The 13,332-nt window shown below is 34.6% G+C and overlaps 1 protein-coding gene across 3 annotated transcripts; it reads right to left on the reverse strand.

Moving 5' to 3' along the window:
- Positions 1-1,107: 1,107 nt before the first annotated feature.
- On the reverse strand, positions 1,108-8,877 carry EMB2423 (telomere length regulation TEL2 family protein). 3 transcript variants are annotated; one of them, XM_088878332.1, is made up of 14 exons: positions 8,604-8,742; positions 8,423-8,451; positions 8,156-8,258; positions 7,744-7,783; positions 7,448-7,619; positions 6,248-6,433; positions 5,711-5,871; positions 5,324-5,600; positions 4,713-4,924; positions 4,334-4,432; positions 3,710-4,239; positions 2,589-3,352; positions 2,220-2,418; positions 1,108-1,393 (listed from the first exon to the last, which is right to left on the reverse strand). In XM_088878332.1, exons 2-14 carry the CDS (start codon positions 8,440-8,442, stop codon positions 1,244-1,246), a joined length of 2,913 nt encoding a protein of 970 aa, XP_088734458.1. In that variant the 5' UTR covers positions 8,443-8,451; positions 8,604-8,742; the 3' UTR covers positions 1,108-1,243. The 3 variants fall into 3 exon arrangements, with proteins under 3 accessions (XP_088734458.1, XP_011072972.1, XP_011072973.1); XM_011074670.3 differs by lacking the exon at positions 7,744-7,783 and having other exon boundaries at positions 8,604-8,875; XM_011074671.3 differs by lacking the exons at positions 1,108-1,393; positions 7,744-7,783 and having other exon boundaries at positions 2,278-2,418; positions 2,566-3,352; positions 8,604-8,877.
- Positions 8,878-13,332: the final 4,455 nt, after the last annotated feature.

A 13,332-nucleotide genomic window follows, 5' to 3' on the forward strand; every position in this document is an offset into this window, starting at 1 on the left:
AGTGAGATCTCATATGTGCTCTGACATGCGTTTAAGATCCTAAGTTTGTAGCCTCATCAGTTGATTGAATAGGGAATTGTTTCTGATATTGATCAATGGGTAAACATGTTTTGAATAATGAACATAGTTGTCTATTTCAGGATGAGAATCGATAGCGAATTCCACGCATCCAGGCAAAAGAAAAAGGTTGTATAATTCTGTTAACAATGTTTATATTTGTATTTTTGTAAATATATAGATTTATATATCTCGATCACATATTTATTCGGATGATATATGTATATATTTGATTTTTTTAAAATTTTATTTCATTTCACTTGATGCTATATATTAAATTTGACCAAAGTACATAATTTAAACACATTAATTAGTATATATTAATATTTTCATGGTAACTTTGTTTTATTTGTTCACGCATCACGTGTCTACGGCTAGTTTGTCTATAAAGCAATTGCTCTCATCACCCAAGTTTTAAATACCCTCTCCATTCCATATAACCCACGATCCCCACCTAGCCAAGAAGATGAGTTTGCTACATCTTGTGAGTTTTTTAATATGAATCATCTCAAAAATTCCTCTTACTTCATGTTTGATGTTTTTTATTTTCAATTTATGTATTTTGATTTTCGGCCATCTTGTTTCTTTTGTTAGTTTTGTAATTTATTTGTATTTATTAGATAAAATACAATTTAGTTTCTTTCAAATAATTTTTTTCGCTCTTGTAGAGAGTGTCAGAGTGAATTTGTGAATTGATTGGAAGAAATATATGTTTATACAAAATTTTAATCGTTCATTAATCGAATTTTTCAATTAGTAGTTTCAATTTTTTATTTAGTAACTTTTTATTCATGTCTCAAGACAAATAAACAACCTTAGTTATTTGTTGATATCAATTCGTTGTTGGAGTAATACTTACAAGAATTTGCTGTATTTATATAATTATATATTGCATTTGATTTACAATAATTATTATAAATAATTTAATTTTTTTAATGAATTTAATATTCTTATTCACCAAATTAATTAATTAAATTTTGATAAGGATGCCAATTTTCTGGCTTCAGCACTGGTTCCGCTACAAATATAACAGAAGAGATCATTCAAAAGTTTGAAAGGTAGCAACGAGGGCCTATGTGTAATTAACCCTCGAGATGTATTTAAAATAAATCGTCCATCACACCCTTCTACACAGAAAAGAATTTCCGCGAATACACAAGCAGCAATTACCAAAATACCTATCCTACTAATCTAAATAGGGGATCTTAATTGATCTCTTTGAGACACTTGCGGATAGACTAATACTCTTTGCAGTTGATGCATCTTTTGAGGATTCAAGCGCCCGGGAAGCTTGCAGAGCCATCTCTGCATGGAGTTGTAGACATGCCATGGCCAGCTGCATTATAGAACAGAGAGCACGATAAGCATGCAGAGTGCTTAAAACCATCACAGACTAACTGGTTTGATTCAAAATGGCTTGACATAGTCATAGGCATACATGATGACCGATGATTTGGCAATTCTATGTAGGTGTACATAGGATATGTAAGAAGGTACTGACATTGCACGTTGGAATCAAATCAATGGAAAATATAATCCACTGCATACAGGATGACAGTGATATGAGAGGATTTAAATAAGCAAGTAAGATTCAGACAAGAATGCTAAACTGAGAAGGGATTTCAAATCATTAAAGAAAAGAAAGAACGAAAGAAATTCAAGCGTAAAAGTAAAATAACAAAATGCAGTTTGGAGTCGCTTAAAATTTCGTCAAATATCGCTAGTATGATATTTTGTTCCTCATACTTGATCTTTTTTAGTTTCTTAATCGATGTATTGGTTCTATAAGAAATTGAAGGTTTAATTTTTGATAAACAAAGTCAAGGTTTACAAAAATTAAATTGCAGCACCACTTGTCCTGGTATGCACTGAGGTGTCTAACTGTCATAGAACTTTTAAAGCGTTGCAGATGATTTTGACATATAGGAAACATGTAGCATAAAATGTGTACTGCAGGACTCTGGCAGCAGCCAAGTTTTTCTCCTAAATGATTTAACAAAAATTGCAACAAGTTACCAAGACTTTCGGCGATGTCATTTGAAGTTCTGTTTCAAGCCGGCAGTAATTCTACAAACTCGGCAGGGGTAAAAGTAGGATTAAGAAGGATGAGAAGAATGAGCATATGAAAATTCAGCTTTTGGTAAGCAAAATTTCTTGCTTACCGTCTGGCATTCTCTGTCTGTGTCTGATTCAGCAACCTGCAGTGCCCATATGCGAACCCACTCAAGCCCTTCAGAAATTTCAATATTCCCTTCAACCACAGCAGTTGCAACATACGAGGGATGAAGGGCCAACAGAACACATGAAGCTGCAAAAAGGACAGACCTTCTCACATATGCTTCTGCATGATGAGATATCTCCCTGGCAGTATGAGGCAAGAAAGAGTCGTAAGAATTGAGTTAAGGAAAGGGATGACTTCAAGAATGTCATAGAACATTGGTCTCATTCATCCTCAACAAGTGACAAACTCAAATATAGAAAGTCAAGCAATAACCACTATTGACTTACAGGCAGGCGTAAATCGTCAGTACCTGGATCTTAACATATCCAGAAGGGGGGATGCCAAAACGGAAGCTTCAGGATGCATTGCTGCACATTTGATACAAACACCAAGCATGTATATTAGCTTTCCCAGGACAATAAAATCCCTTCCCAGTAAATCAACACCATGTCTCTTCTTATCATATCCCTGCATGGCAGGAAGCATAAACGCTGCTGCATATTGAGGGAAGCTATTTTGAGACCACTCCATCTGGTTATCCTGTATTGCTGTCCGAAGGCTCCATCGACGAGTCTTCCCCCTCTTGATCTGCCCTGCTTTGGAAGGTAATTCTCTTTCATAAGAATAAGACCAGTTCAATGGAGTCCCTGTTGAAGAGATTTCCTTCCAAGGCCCTGCTCCTGGAGGACCAGTATTTCTTGGCATGAACCATGGTTGATCAGAAGTGGATGATATGAGAGCCTTTGGTCGATGTTCTGATTTTAATATTCTTGCACTTGCAAGTTCCTGAGCTGCATCTATCATGATATCTAAAATCATTACCCGCTGACTGATGTCTACATTAGGTGAATAAAGCAGTTTGTTCAGACTATCAAGAGATTCAAGAGGGCACGTGACAATCAATGCCACTACTGCCTTTTGTCTCTTTTCTTCAGCTGATTCTTCTTCTCCTTCAACTGTGACGTCAGAGCAACGAACCTGTACAAGAGTTTTAGCCAGATCACCCGCCATATATTTAAGCTCATCTGGAGATGCTCGGATAAGCTTCTCAGCAACATCAAGCGCCTTTTCCACCTGCAAAATGGAGAAGATATTGTCAACCTTTTAAGGAATGCTCTTTTGGACAACTTAAGCATCTCAGACACATTCATAATCAAACATTACCCTGATGAACTTTGCAAATAACCACCCAACTCCTTGGACTTTTGGGCGGGTGAACTTTAGTAACAGAACAAATTGTAGTAACACATGGTAAAAACTGTACAGACATGTGACAAAGCTAGTTAATTTACCTAAGACTATATAATGGGTAAATATGCTTCATACCATGAGCCCAACAAATGTAAATGAATTGATTTGATCACACACAGCTTAAAAGATTACTATAAGAAAAAAGGCACGTGAAATGTTGGTGAATAGTCCTGAACTTACACCCTCAGCATCATCTGATTTTCTAAGTGCTCCAACCACATCAACCAACTGGGAGAATTTTCTTTTCAGATCTGCATCATCATCTGTCAGGTCATATGGCTGCAACAATGAGTCGCTTGAAGTCTCAGAATCCTCACTTGCATGGTCACTCTCATCTTCATAAAAGGTGGACTCATTTATTGTTGCTGGATCAATAACCTCATCTGGGTCTATTAAAGTAAATGCAGATTCCTTCTTCCTTCTAGCTTTCGCTGCATTACCAACCCCATTTTCTTCTCCTTTCTGAATTTGTTTTCCAGACAACGTGGAAGAAGAGTTTTCTCTTTCAACAGTCCTTTCATCTCCATCATGTACTGGCGTTGTGAGAGCCCCTTTCCTGCGGGTTGCTAACCCAAATTCCCAGTCGATGGTCTCTTCACGAGAAGTATCATCAAGATATAAAGGATTTTGCGGGTCTATAATTTTAGAAAATACAAAAGCAATAGCGCTTGCCATTTTTCGAATCAAATATACAGGACTCTCCAACCTACCTGCAAGCAATTTATAAATTTAGCACGCGTATACACACTTTATACAAAACATTTGACAAGATTTTCAACTAGGAGAAAAGGAATTAAATCCTACAACTAATTCCCTGAAGAATCGAGTGCAATCCATCCTTCGTTGCATCTAGATCTTCTTTACCCATCTTCTCCAGGCAAAGGCCTAAAGCAGCAGTTACATCTGCATCCTATGTTAAGGTGCTGGAGGAGAAAAACCGTACTATAACGAAACATCAGTAAATGACAACAAAATGATTTTTCTAAAATAAATTAGATGATGATACTTGATTTGCAATTATTCATAGATTTATAGGAGCTCTGATTTGAAAATGGAATTTTAAATTCCATAACACCATCTGTAGATGTTACAAGTGAATGTGCCAACAGCAAGCAAGATAGCAACATACTCAGAAAATACTTTAGCTTTGATACTACCATGGGTAATCGATTTCAAAGGATACAAGCTTGCTGCTCAATTGGAGATGATTGCACAAACTCTTTTCTAGACCACGCTACCACAAGACGGTGCACTGTGTTTGAGAGACCATGAGCATTATAAGACCTCAATGAAGCACTATTAGGGGTGCATTCAAGCACAGCAAAGTAAATAATCCATCTTAAGCAACAGGTGGGAAATATTTTCCAGAGTAAAAACTTTTCCACAAAAGTGAACCTGGAAAGTAAAAGGGTAGAAGATTACAATAACATCCACAGCCACATTTTCGGTAAGAAATGAAGGTTTCATCCCAAGATTTCATTCAAACAGATAAGGGAACGTGAAGCTAGTGTGGAAGTGCACAATCATGATGATAAGCTCAAAGGAGGAGAGAATTCATGACAGAAACCAACTTATTGCTGAACCATCCATTTCATCTTGAATCTTGATATATGTTTAGGCAGACTTTATCTTTATGAATAGTGGCAATATATGCATCGATAGCAAAGGACACCATTTGAAGTTAAAACAGTACAGAGTTTGTGCACCTGAGAAAGAGGGGAAAGGCCCTCACAGACTCACAGTTCATTGGAACTTCCAGGTAAAAAAGAAAATGCATGATAAGTCTTTACGTGCCTGATTGGAGTTTGGCGCTTAAAGATTCGACCAAAAAGTATCCACAAAATCCAGTAACCCTCCACATCATTAATATTTTGAACAGCTAGTTGATGCAAGAGTTCTTCAGCTATTCTTTCCACAGAATGGGAATCATTTACTGCTTCCATGATCTTCAACCAGAAGCGAAAACCAGGTTTTGAGTCGAATATTTCACTAATGGCCAGAACAGAGTTTGATGACAAGACACTCCTAACTTGTCCAAGAATTCTTGGAATCATCTCACTTAACAGCACATCTGCAAAAATGTAGAAACTGTAAAAACCAGAGTTCAATGCTACTTTGCACAGGTCAGAATATGTGGATTCCCAGAATTTTGCACTTCAGGTTTTAGGAATTCCGAAATACCAGCAGACCCTCTACGGCAAATGCGGGCAAATGCTTCTCCAACAAAACGAATAGAGCCATCCATATGAGTGTCTTCGGCAGCAGCTGTCTCATCTACCAACATCATATCCCATTCCTCAGCTCCTTGAAGAAGCTGAGTGGTAAGTCTTTCGAAAAACAAACTGGAAATATCAATTAAAGATTAAAACAGACCAACAAGGGAATTAGGAAGATTGAACTCAAATTATGCCCCATCACCCAAAATGCGAAGCGGATTGCATGTTAAAAACAACAAGACCGTGATATATTAGTTGCATGGAGGTCTCTTCTTTTCGCTTGTCAGATAAATCAAATGTCAGATGCGAGTTTCATTCTTGGTTATAGCAGAGGGTGAAACATGTTTAAGGGCATTATTCGACATACTTCGATTGAGAACCTAATTCGTAGAATCTGGCTCATGATCACTGAAGATTATATGCAAACAGGGCATGTACAATTTTATTACATATAAATAAAAAGTAGACAAAAAACTTGTATTTGAATTCAAGATAAGGATACTGTGAGGAGAGTGAAGTAGGAGCTCCTAGTCTTGCTTTGTCAGGAATAGATGTAACAAGCTGTGAGACCTTGGAAATAGCCTGCTTGAGTTGTTCATGGCTGAGATCTTGAAATTGAGCACCACCAGCAAATTCTCTAGCTATCTGAAGTATTAGATCATTCTCCAGCAGGCAAAGCACAAGCAGTCTATTGAAAAATTGCATCAGAAAGAATTCGTAATACATGCAACTATAACTAAACATCCTTTTAGTGATAAAACAGCTGCAGAATATGGTGTCATATGTTAGTCTCATTTGATTACATATACAATTTCTGTTATGTCATTAGATGATGAAACATGCACCATCAGTAGGGCATAACTCAGACTCTGGCGACCACTAATATATTTACACTCTTCAGACATGTATCCATAAAAGTTTATTACACAGCTATGTCCCAAATTAGGATCAAGTAATACTCGTGATCACTTCCCAAAGTAAAACAAAAAACCAGCATTTTACATTACAGACCTCATTAAAGGTTGCGAACCATACTTAAGTATATAAAAAGAATGACAACACCCAAACCAAAGCCAACTCCTAACATGATGGAAATGCATGGTATAAAAGACCAAGCTGAATATATCAACCAAGTTGGTAACCAAAAATTGCAGTTAAGGGAGGCTCAGCCCATTTCTTTCTAAACCCGATCCATCTAGAAACAGTCAGTGACGACTAGTGATTGTAGAACTCATCGGCCAAGATCAGGACCTGATATATCGTGACTACTATAAATGCACTCATAAACCAACTATATCAGTATACGAGACATAAACCTTAAAACCCACAATCAAAAACATTTGATCTGAAAGTTTCCTCTATAAACTGACACATAGAAAAACAATGATGACAATATGATGAAATCTAATCTTTGAGGGTCACACGACTTGATTTTCGGAATGCTGTTGGGCCGTTAGGCTCTTTACAAGTTCAATGATATCATCATGTTACAGTGTCAACATAAGTTAAAACCGAAAAAATAAAAATAAAAAATATGTGGTTGTGATTCATTTCCGTAATACTGAACCAACTACAGAACTTGCGAGTGAGGATTATGTAAAAATGTGCATTAAACACAGGATGGCATGATAAACTGCCTATTGATAGTAATTTTAAATGGAACCCAGTTAAATTAGTGAGTAAGAAATAGTCAACTTATTACCTTTCAGCATTCAAGCACACAGCACTTGAATCATGACCACCACTTCCGCTGAGCTGTAGACAAGGAACCACCACCTGAACTATCTCAGCAGCACAGCCATTTAGAAAGAACACATCATACACATGTTTCCTTGCAGAAGCTGCAAAGCAGGCTAGCCAATCGGAAGCAACATCTGCACACCATGACATGTCTTTCAGTTAGAAACAGCCACACCTAGATACAGACGTCCAAAAGGAAGAAGAGAACAAAATCTGTAGAAAAGAATCACATTGGAGATCATCTAAAGACAATTTTACCAACATTAGTGCAAATGGCCAAGCCAGAGCAGCAATCTTCCTGCACTAGCGAACTTTAGTGGCAGCATAGAACTTTATCTATAAGACAATAACCATGCAGGACATAATATTTTCTTTTTTATGAAAATATGCAACTTATTTCTAGATCAATGAAAACTCACATTGCTAATGTCAAGTAATTACTCAAATCAATGCTATATGCTTTGATACCATATACATAACAAAATAAAGCAGACTACCGTCCCACTCCTAAAAATTGATTTGGCAGCAGGAGGATAACTCTTTTCCTACTATATATCGGTCAGTAATATAAATAGTCAAATTCACTAGCCCAATATCCATATTACCACATCGAAGCATCATTCAAACTACTATTGTTATTAGTAATAATAATAGGGCCAACCAAAATTACCATATAACAAAACTCTAGCAAAAGCACGGAACGCAGCTCCTCTGTAGAAGACATTACACCATTCAGTTTTATCATCTCCACTTGGCGCCTCCAGAGCCCATAACTAATCCAAATAAAATTACATAACAATGCGTAGATTCAACAAAAAGGAACAAAGCAAAAAAGAAAAAAGAAAAAGAACATTTTTTTTTCATGTTTTTCTCAACTTTGATTCAACAATCTAATCCGATGACTCAAGGCTCACATGAAAATGCATAAAATGCGTACCTCTTGTCGATATTTCTCATCAACACTACCTACATCCGCCCCCCACAACAGAAATAAAAAATTATTAGCAATCCAATACTTATACTGTTCATATACGCACAATCATATACATAGATATGCAATCAACTTATATTACTCTAAATAGCTAAACTTCTGAGGTAAAAGGAAATTAACTGAGAACCTGAAAGAGAATGGAGATGAAGGGGGAAAAGACAGACGGCGACGGAGTAGAGAGCTACAATAACTTGGTCGACGTCCTTGGCGTTGTGGACGGAGGCGATAGCTTGTTCCACTTTCTCCAGCACTCTTCTCTCCAGTTCTCTCCGTTTCTTCTCTTCGTTTCCCATGACCAGTGGCAGGTCTGTAGATAAACGGCCTTTCCTCGTTCTTTTTTCCGCCAAGCGAACTTAAATTGCAGAAATTTGTCACCCGATTTTGTAGAATAGGCCACAAGCTTGTCATTTTATTTGGGGGGAATACAATTTATGGCGTGTGATATAAAAAATGAGCTAGTAAAAATTTTGTATAAAAAATAAATAGTAAATTATTTTTTATATTTTGAAATATAAAGTAAATTATCCCTTATTTTAATTATTAATAGCGAGTAATTTGCTTTATTTTATGAAATTACTTTTATAACAAATTTATTTATTTATTTTGTAAGTTTTGGAAATATTATGTATTTATATTTTATTAAATATGTTGAATTCAATTGTATATCAAGAGTATAATACGGCATTGGACCATAGAATGCTTTGGATAGACCGGACCGATGGAGGAGACAAACATACATATGGAAATGGCTATTCCGATTTGAGGCAATGGACCAAAGCTGCAGATTGTGTTGTTGTTGTGAGTTGGATCACGACTAAAGGAGGGATGCACAAGAGGTGTTGTCGAGTAAAATTAAGGAGTGCACGTTCAATTTACTCGGGTGGAACAAGCGTTGTTCGTTAGGTGAAGGCTCTCTGCTAGAAAGGGGCCATTACAACAGAGACAAACAAGAAAATTGAGCAAGCAAGGTCGAAGCTTGAAGAGATAACTAAACGGGAGGAGTTTTTTATGGAAGCAATGAGCTAAGGCTCGGTGATTTAAAGGAGGGACATCGCAATAGGGCTCTTTTCCACGCTAAGGTTAGTCAACGTCAACAAAAGAAAGGAGATTAAAATACTTAAGGGGGTCAGATTATTCAGAAGCTCTGATCTTCGAATGAAGACTTTTCAGTTGTTAGCCCTATAATTCATGTCATTCGCTCCATGGTGTCTTCTAGGAGTTGTTTTTTGTTTATGCTTTGCGAAACGCGCAACAAACATGGTTGCACATGTTCTTGCTAGTTTTAGTTTTTCCACTTTAGAGGGTATCGAACCTCCTCACCTTTTGTTGAAGACTTTGAGGGCTAATGCCCTAATTTGATTTAGTTATATATATTTGGTGGTTTTCAAAAAAAAAGGCAGTGGGGGAACAATGGGTAAGGAGAGTTATTTTAGATAATTTCAAATAGGTATTTCGATCCTCACAAAGATATGTCTCCTATCTTCTATCAAAATTTCTGGCAAAGTCGTTTATAAATTAGTCTCTAAAACGATAGACAATCGTATCAAACCATCCCAGGTAGATTAATTACTGAGAATGTGCTTCTACCCTATGAACTGAACCACTTTGAAGCTCATAACATTGGGGTACGACAAGTCACATTTCTCTGAAGCTTGACATCTGTAAGGCTTATGACCGTGTGAAATGGTCCTTCCTTGAGAGTGTGCTAATTAGAACAGGCCTCCATCTGAAGGGCGTCTCTTTGATAATGCTTTGTGTTAATTCTATGTATTCTTTTCTGCTTAACTGTGCTCAATTTGGTTATCTACATCTAGGGATCTCCGGCAAGGTGACCTTCTATCCCTTTATCTTTATTTTTGTTTTACGGCCAAGGCTTTTAGCGCCTTGATCCACGGAGGGGACAGTCAGGTGCAGGAGTGGCGGTCTCTCGCCTTGCGCCGCAAGTCTCACATTTGTCGTTCGCAGACAACACGCTTGTTTTTTGTCAGGAGATGAAGGAAGCAATGTGTTGCGTGCAACATATTCTAACTCAGTTTGAAGCAGCTTCGGGACTTAGGATCAACCTCCAAAAATTGAATGTGGCAGTCGGCCTCATAGAAGATTTGGCAGGGGGTCCTCCAAGTGCAAAATTGCGGCCTCCCCTCAATTATCGGCAAGTCTGAAAAGTGAAGATTATGTTTGGATTAATGTTTTGGGTGTTTTTGTTTTTGTGTTTTGGAGATAGAGAGAGAAAAATAGAGATGAGTAAGTATGTGTTTTGAGATAGATGGTATGTTTGGATTTGTGTTTTGATATAATATAAAATATTATAAAATAAGTGGTGTAGGTTTGATGTTGGGATTTGGGAGACATGAGTTACTGTTCATTGTCAAATCATGTCTTTTAATATATATGTGTATGTATATATTATTTTGTTTGTTAGTGAAATATAATATATATATTTATGTTAAGTAATTTTTTTATTGAGGTATTTCTTTTTATATTTTAAATAATAATTCTAATTTAATACATAATTAAGTACATTGTAGTATTGTCTCCAAAATGATTTTGTTAGACTTTATCTTTGGAATGAAAAAACATAATATATAAAATTTAAATAAAAAATTTAGAATTAAGTATGTATTATTGGTATATTGTCCTCAATTTTCAAATTTCTCAAATATTTCATTGAAATAGGAAAAATTATGAGTACAAAAGATTAAATGGTCTAAATTGAAAAAAATTGTAATCAAGCGTTAAATGCACTATATAACATGTTGAAAATACATTAATTAGACTTTTATAATACATTAATTAGACTTATATATATAAACTGATAAATTTTAATAGATAATTGAAGTAATAAAAATATGAATTAGGTATATAATACTGATATATTATCAGTAGTATATGCAACTGCTATAATTTTTCCGTTAGGTAGAAAAATTTTAAATATTTTGACCAAGTAGCATTGATAGTAAATATATTTATATCAATAGTTTCATAAATTAATAATTATTTTTTAGTAGTAATTATTAATTATATTTCACATATATTATATATTAAATAGTATATAATACATATAATACAAATAATTTAAAAAAAACAATTAAAAAAAGGAGAGAGAAGAAAGAAAACAAAGAGAAAAAGCTGACAGAAAAGAAAGGAGAGAGAGAGAGAAGAAATCCAAAAATAAGAAAGAGAGAAGAAAGAGAAAAAAAAAAAAAAAACCAAAATTTACTTCACACCTAGTGAAGGTGTGGAGACACAAAACCAAACAAAGTTTTGTGTTTTGGCCCATCTCTAAAATGGGCCAAAACACAAAACCAAACATAGAGAAAGTTTTCTCGACAATAAAGGAGTGAATCTAGAATAAACTGAATAATTGGGTAAAGGCTCTCCCAAGCAGGAAGAGCAATCGTGATCAAGCCATTCCAGCATATGTTATGTGTTGTTTCGACATTCCAAACTCCTTTCTTGGCAGAGGTCGAGAGTATGATTTGGCAATTACCTTGGCTGGTGCAACTTGCTCCATGGAAGGTGCAGAGATGGAGCTGAAGGCTCTTCCGACGGGTTGGGAAGGATGTGAGCTGCTCATGTTGTGCGCTAGAACAAGGGGACTTGTCTCATATACAAGTTTCGTGCACCTTTGCACGCCTAGCGTCGCCTCTTGCTCACTTATTTCTCTTAAGGCTGCTGGGGTGTAGCATGGTTGCCAAGCTTTCATCGCCAGCTTGATTATAAATTTAAGAATTATAAGATTATCACGCTTGTATAAATTATTAAATTCTTAATATAAAAAATTATCTATCCTATATTTTTATTTATACTTAAATTAATAAATTATAATTCAAAATAACTTATGTGTTTTTTTATAAATTATACTAGAATTACTGAAAAGAATTTATTTATTATATTATATATGTAACAATATAGATACATATATATAATTTATTAATTTCAGTAAAATATAGTTTTAAAATAAAAAATAGAGAATAAATAATCTTTTAATCTTAAGAATCATAAATGTAACTAACTTTTTGATATATTAATTGAATTATTTTATATTTTAGTTATTAAAAGGTATGATTTTATATAGAGATTCAATTGAAAAAAAGCTAATAAAATAATTTAAATTTAAATTGAAAATTAGTATAAATAACAACAAAATATAAAAGGTCATATTACCCATCTTCATAAATATTAATTTGGCACCCGTTTACCTTTTGATAATTATAGAAACGCCCCTCGGTGATACTTTATTCTTGAAAAATTATATTAAAATTTGATCAAAGTTAATTTGAATTTTTTTGGGTTTTCATTGATATTTTTTTGTGGGAAAAGGTTGGTAGGGTAGTTTTTGTAAATTTTCATAAGGCATGAAAAATTCATGTAAAAAGGCAATGTTTGGATTCATGGTTTTGCATTTTTTTGAGAAAAGATAAAACACTCTCAATATTTGTTTTTGTGTTTTTATACCTTATTTGTATATTTTTTTATTTTTCAACTTTTTATATAATATATATATACACACTTATATATATAATATAAAGCAGACATCATTTGACAATAAGTAATGATTTTTTGTCTCTAAAAAATACAACATTAAATATAAAATATTTATATATTTACATATTTGTATATAAAAATATATATAATAGATATATTATTTGACAATTACAGTAATTTTTGCCTCCCAAATCTCAACATCAAACCCACACCACTTATCTTAAAATATTTTAAATTACTCCAAAACACAAATCCAATATATCATTTATTTTCAACAAACACTTATCTCTATTTTTTTATCTCTATTTCAAAACACATAACAAGACACAAATTCAAACATAAGGTAAATATCCTTATTAAAACAAGCT

Source organism: Sesamum indicum, linkage group LG3 (genome assembly GCF_026168435.1).
Source record: "Sesamum indicum cultivar Baizhima isolate 11 linkage group LG3, ASM2616843v1, whole genome shotgun sequence".
NCBI classification, from domain to species: domain Eukaryota; kingdom Viridiplantae; phylum Streptophyta; class Magnoliopsida; order Lamiales; family Pedaliaceae; genus Sesamum; species Sesamum indicum.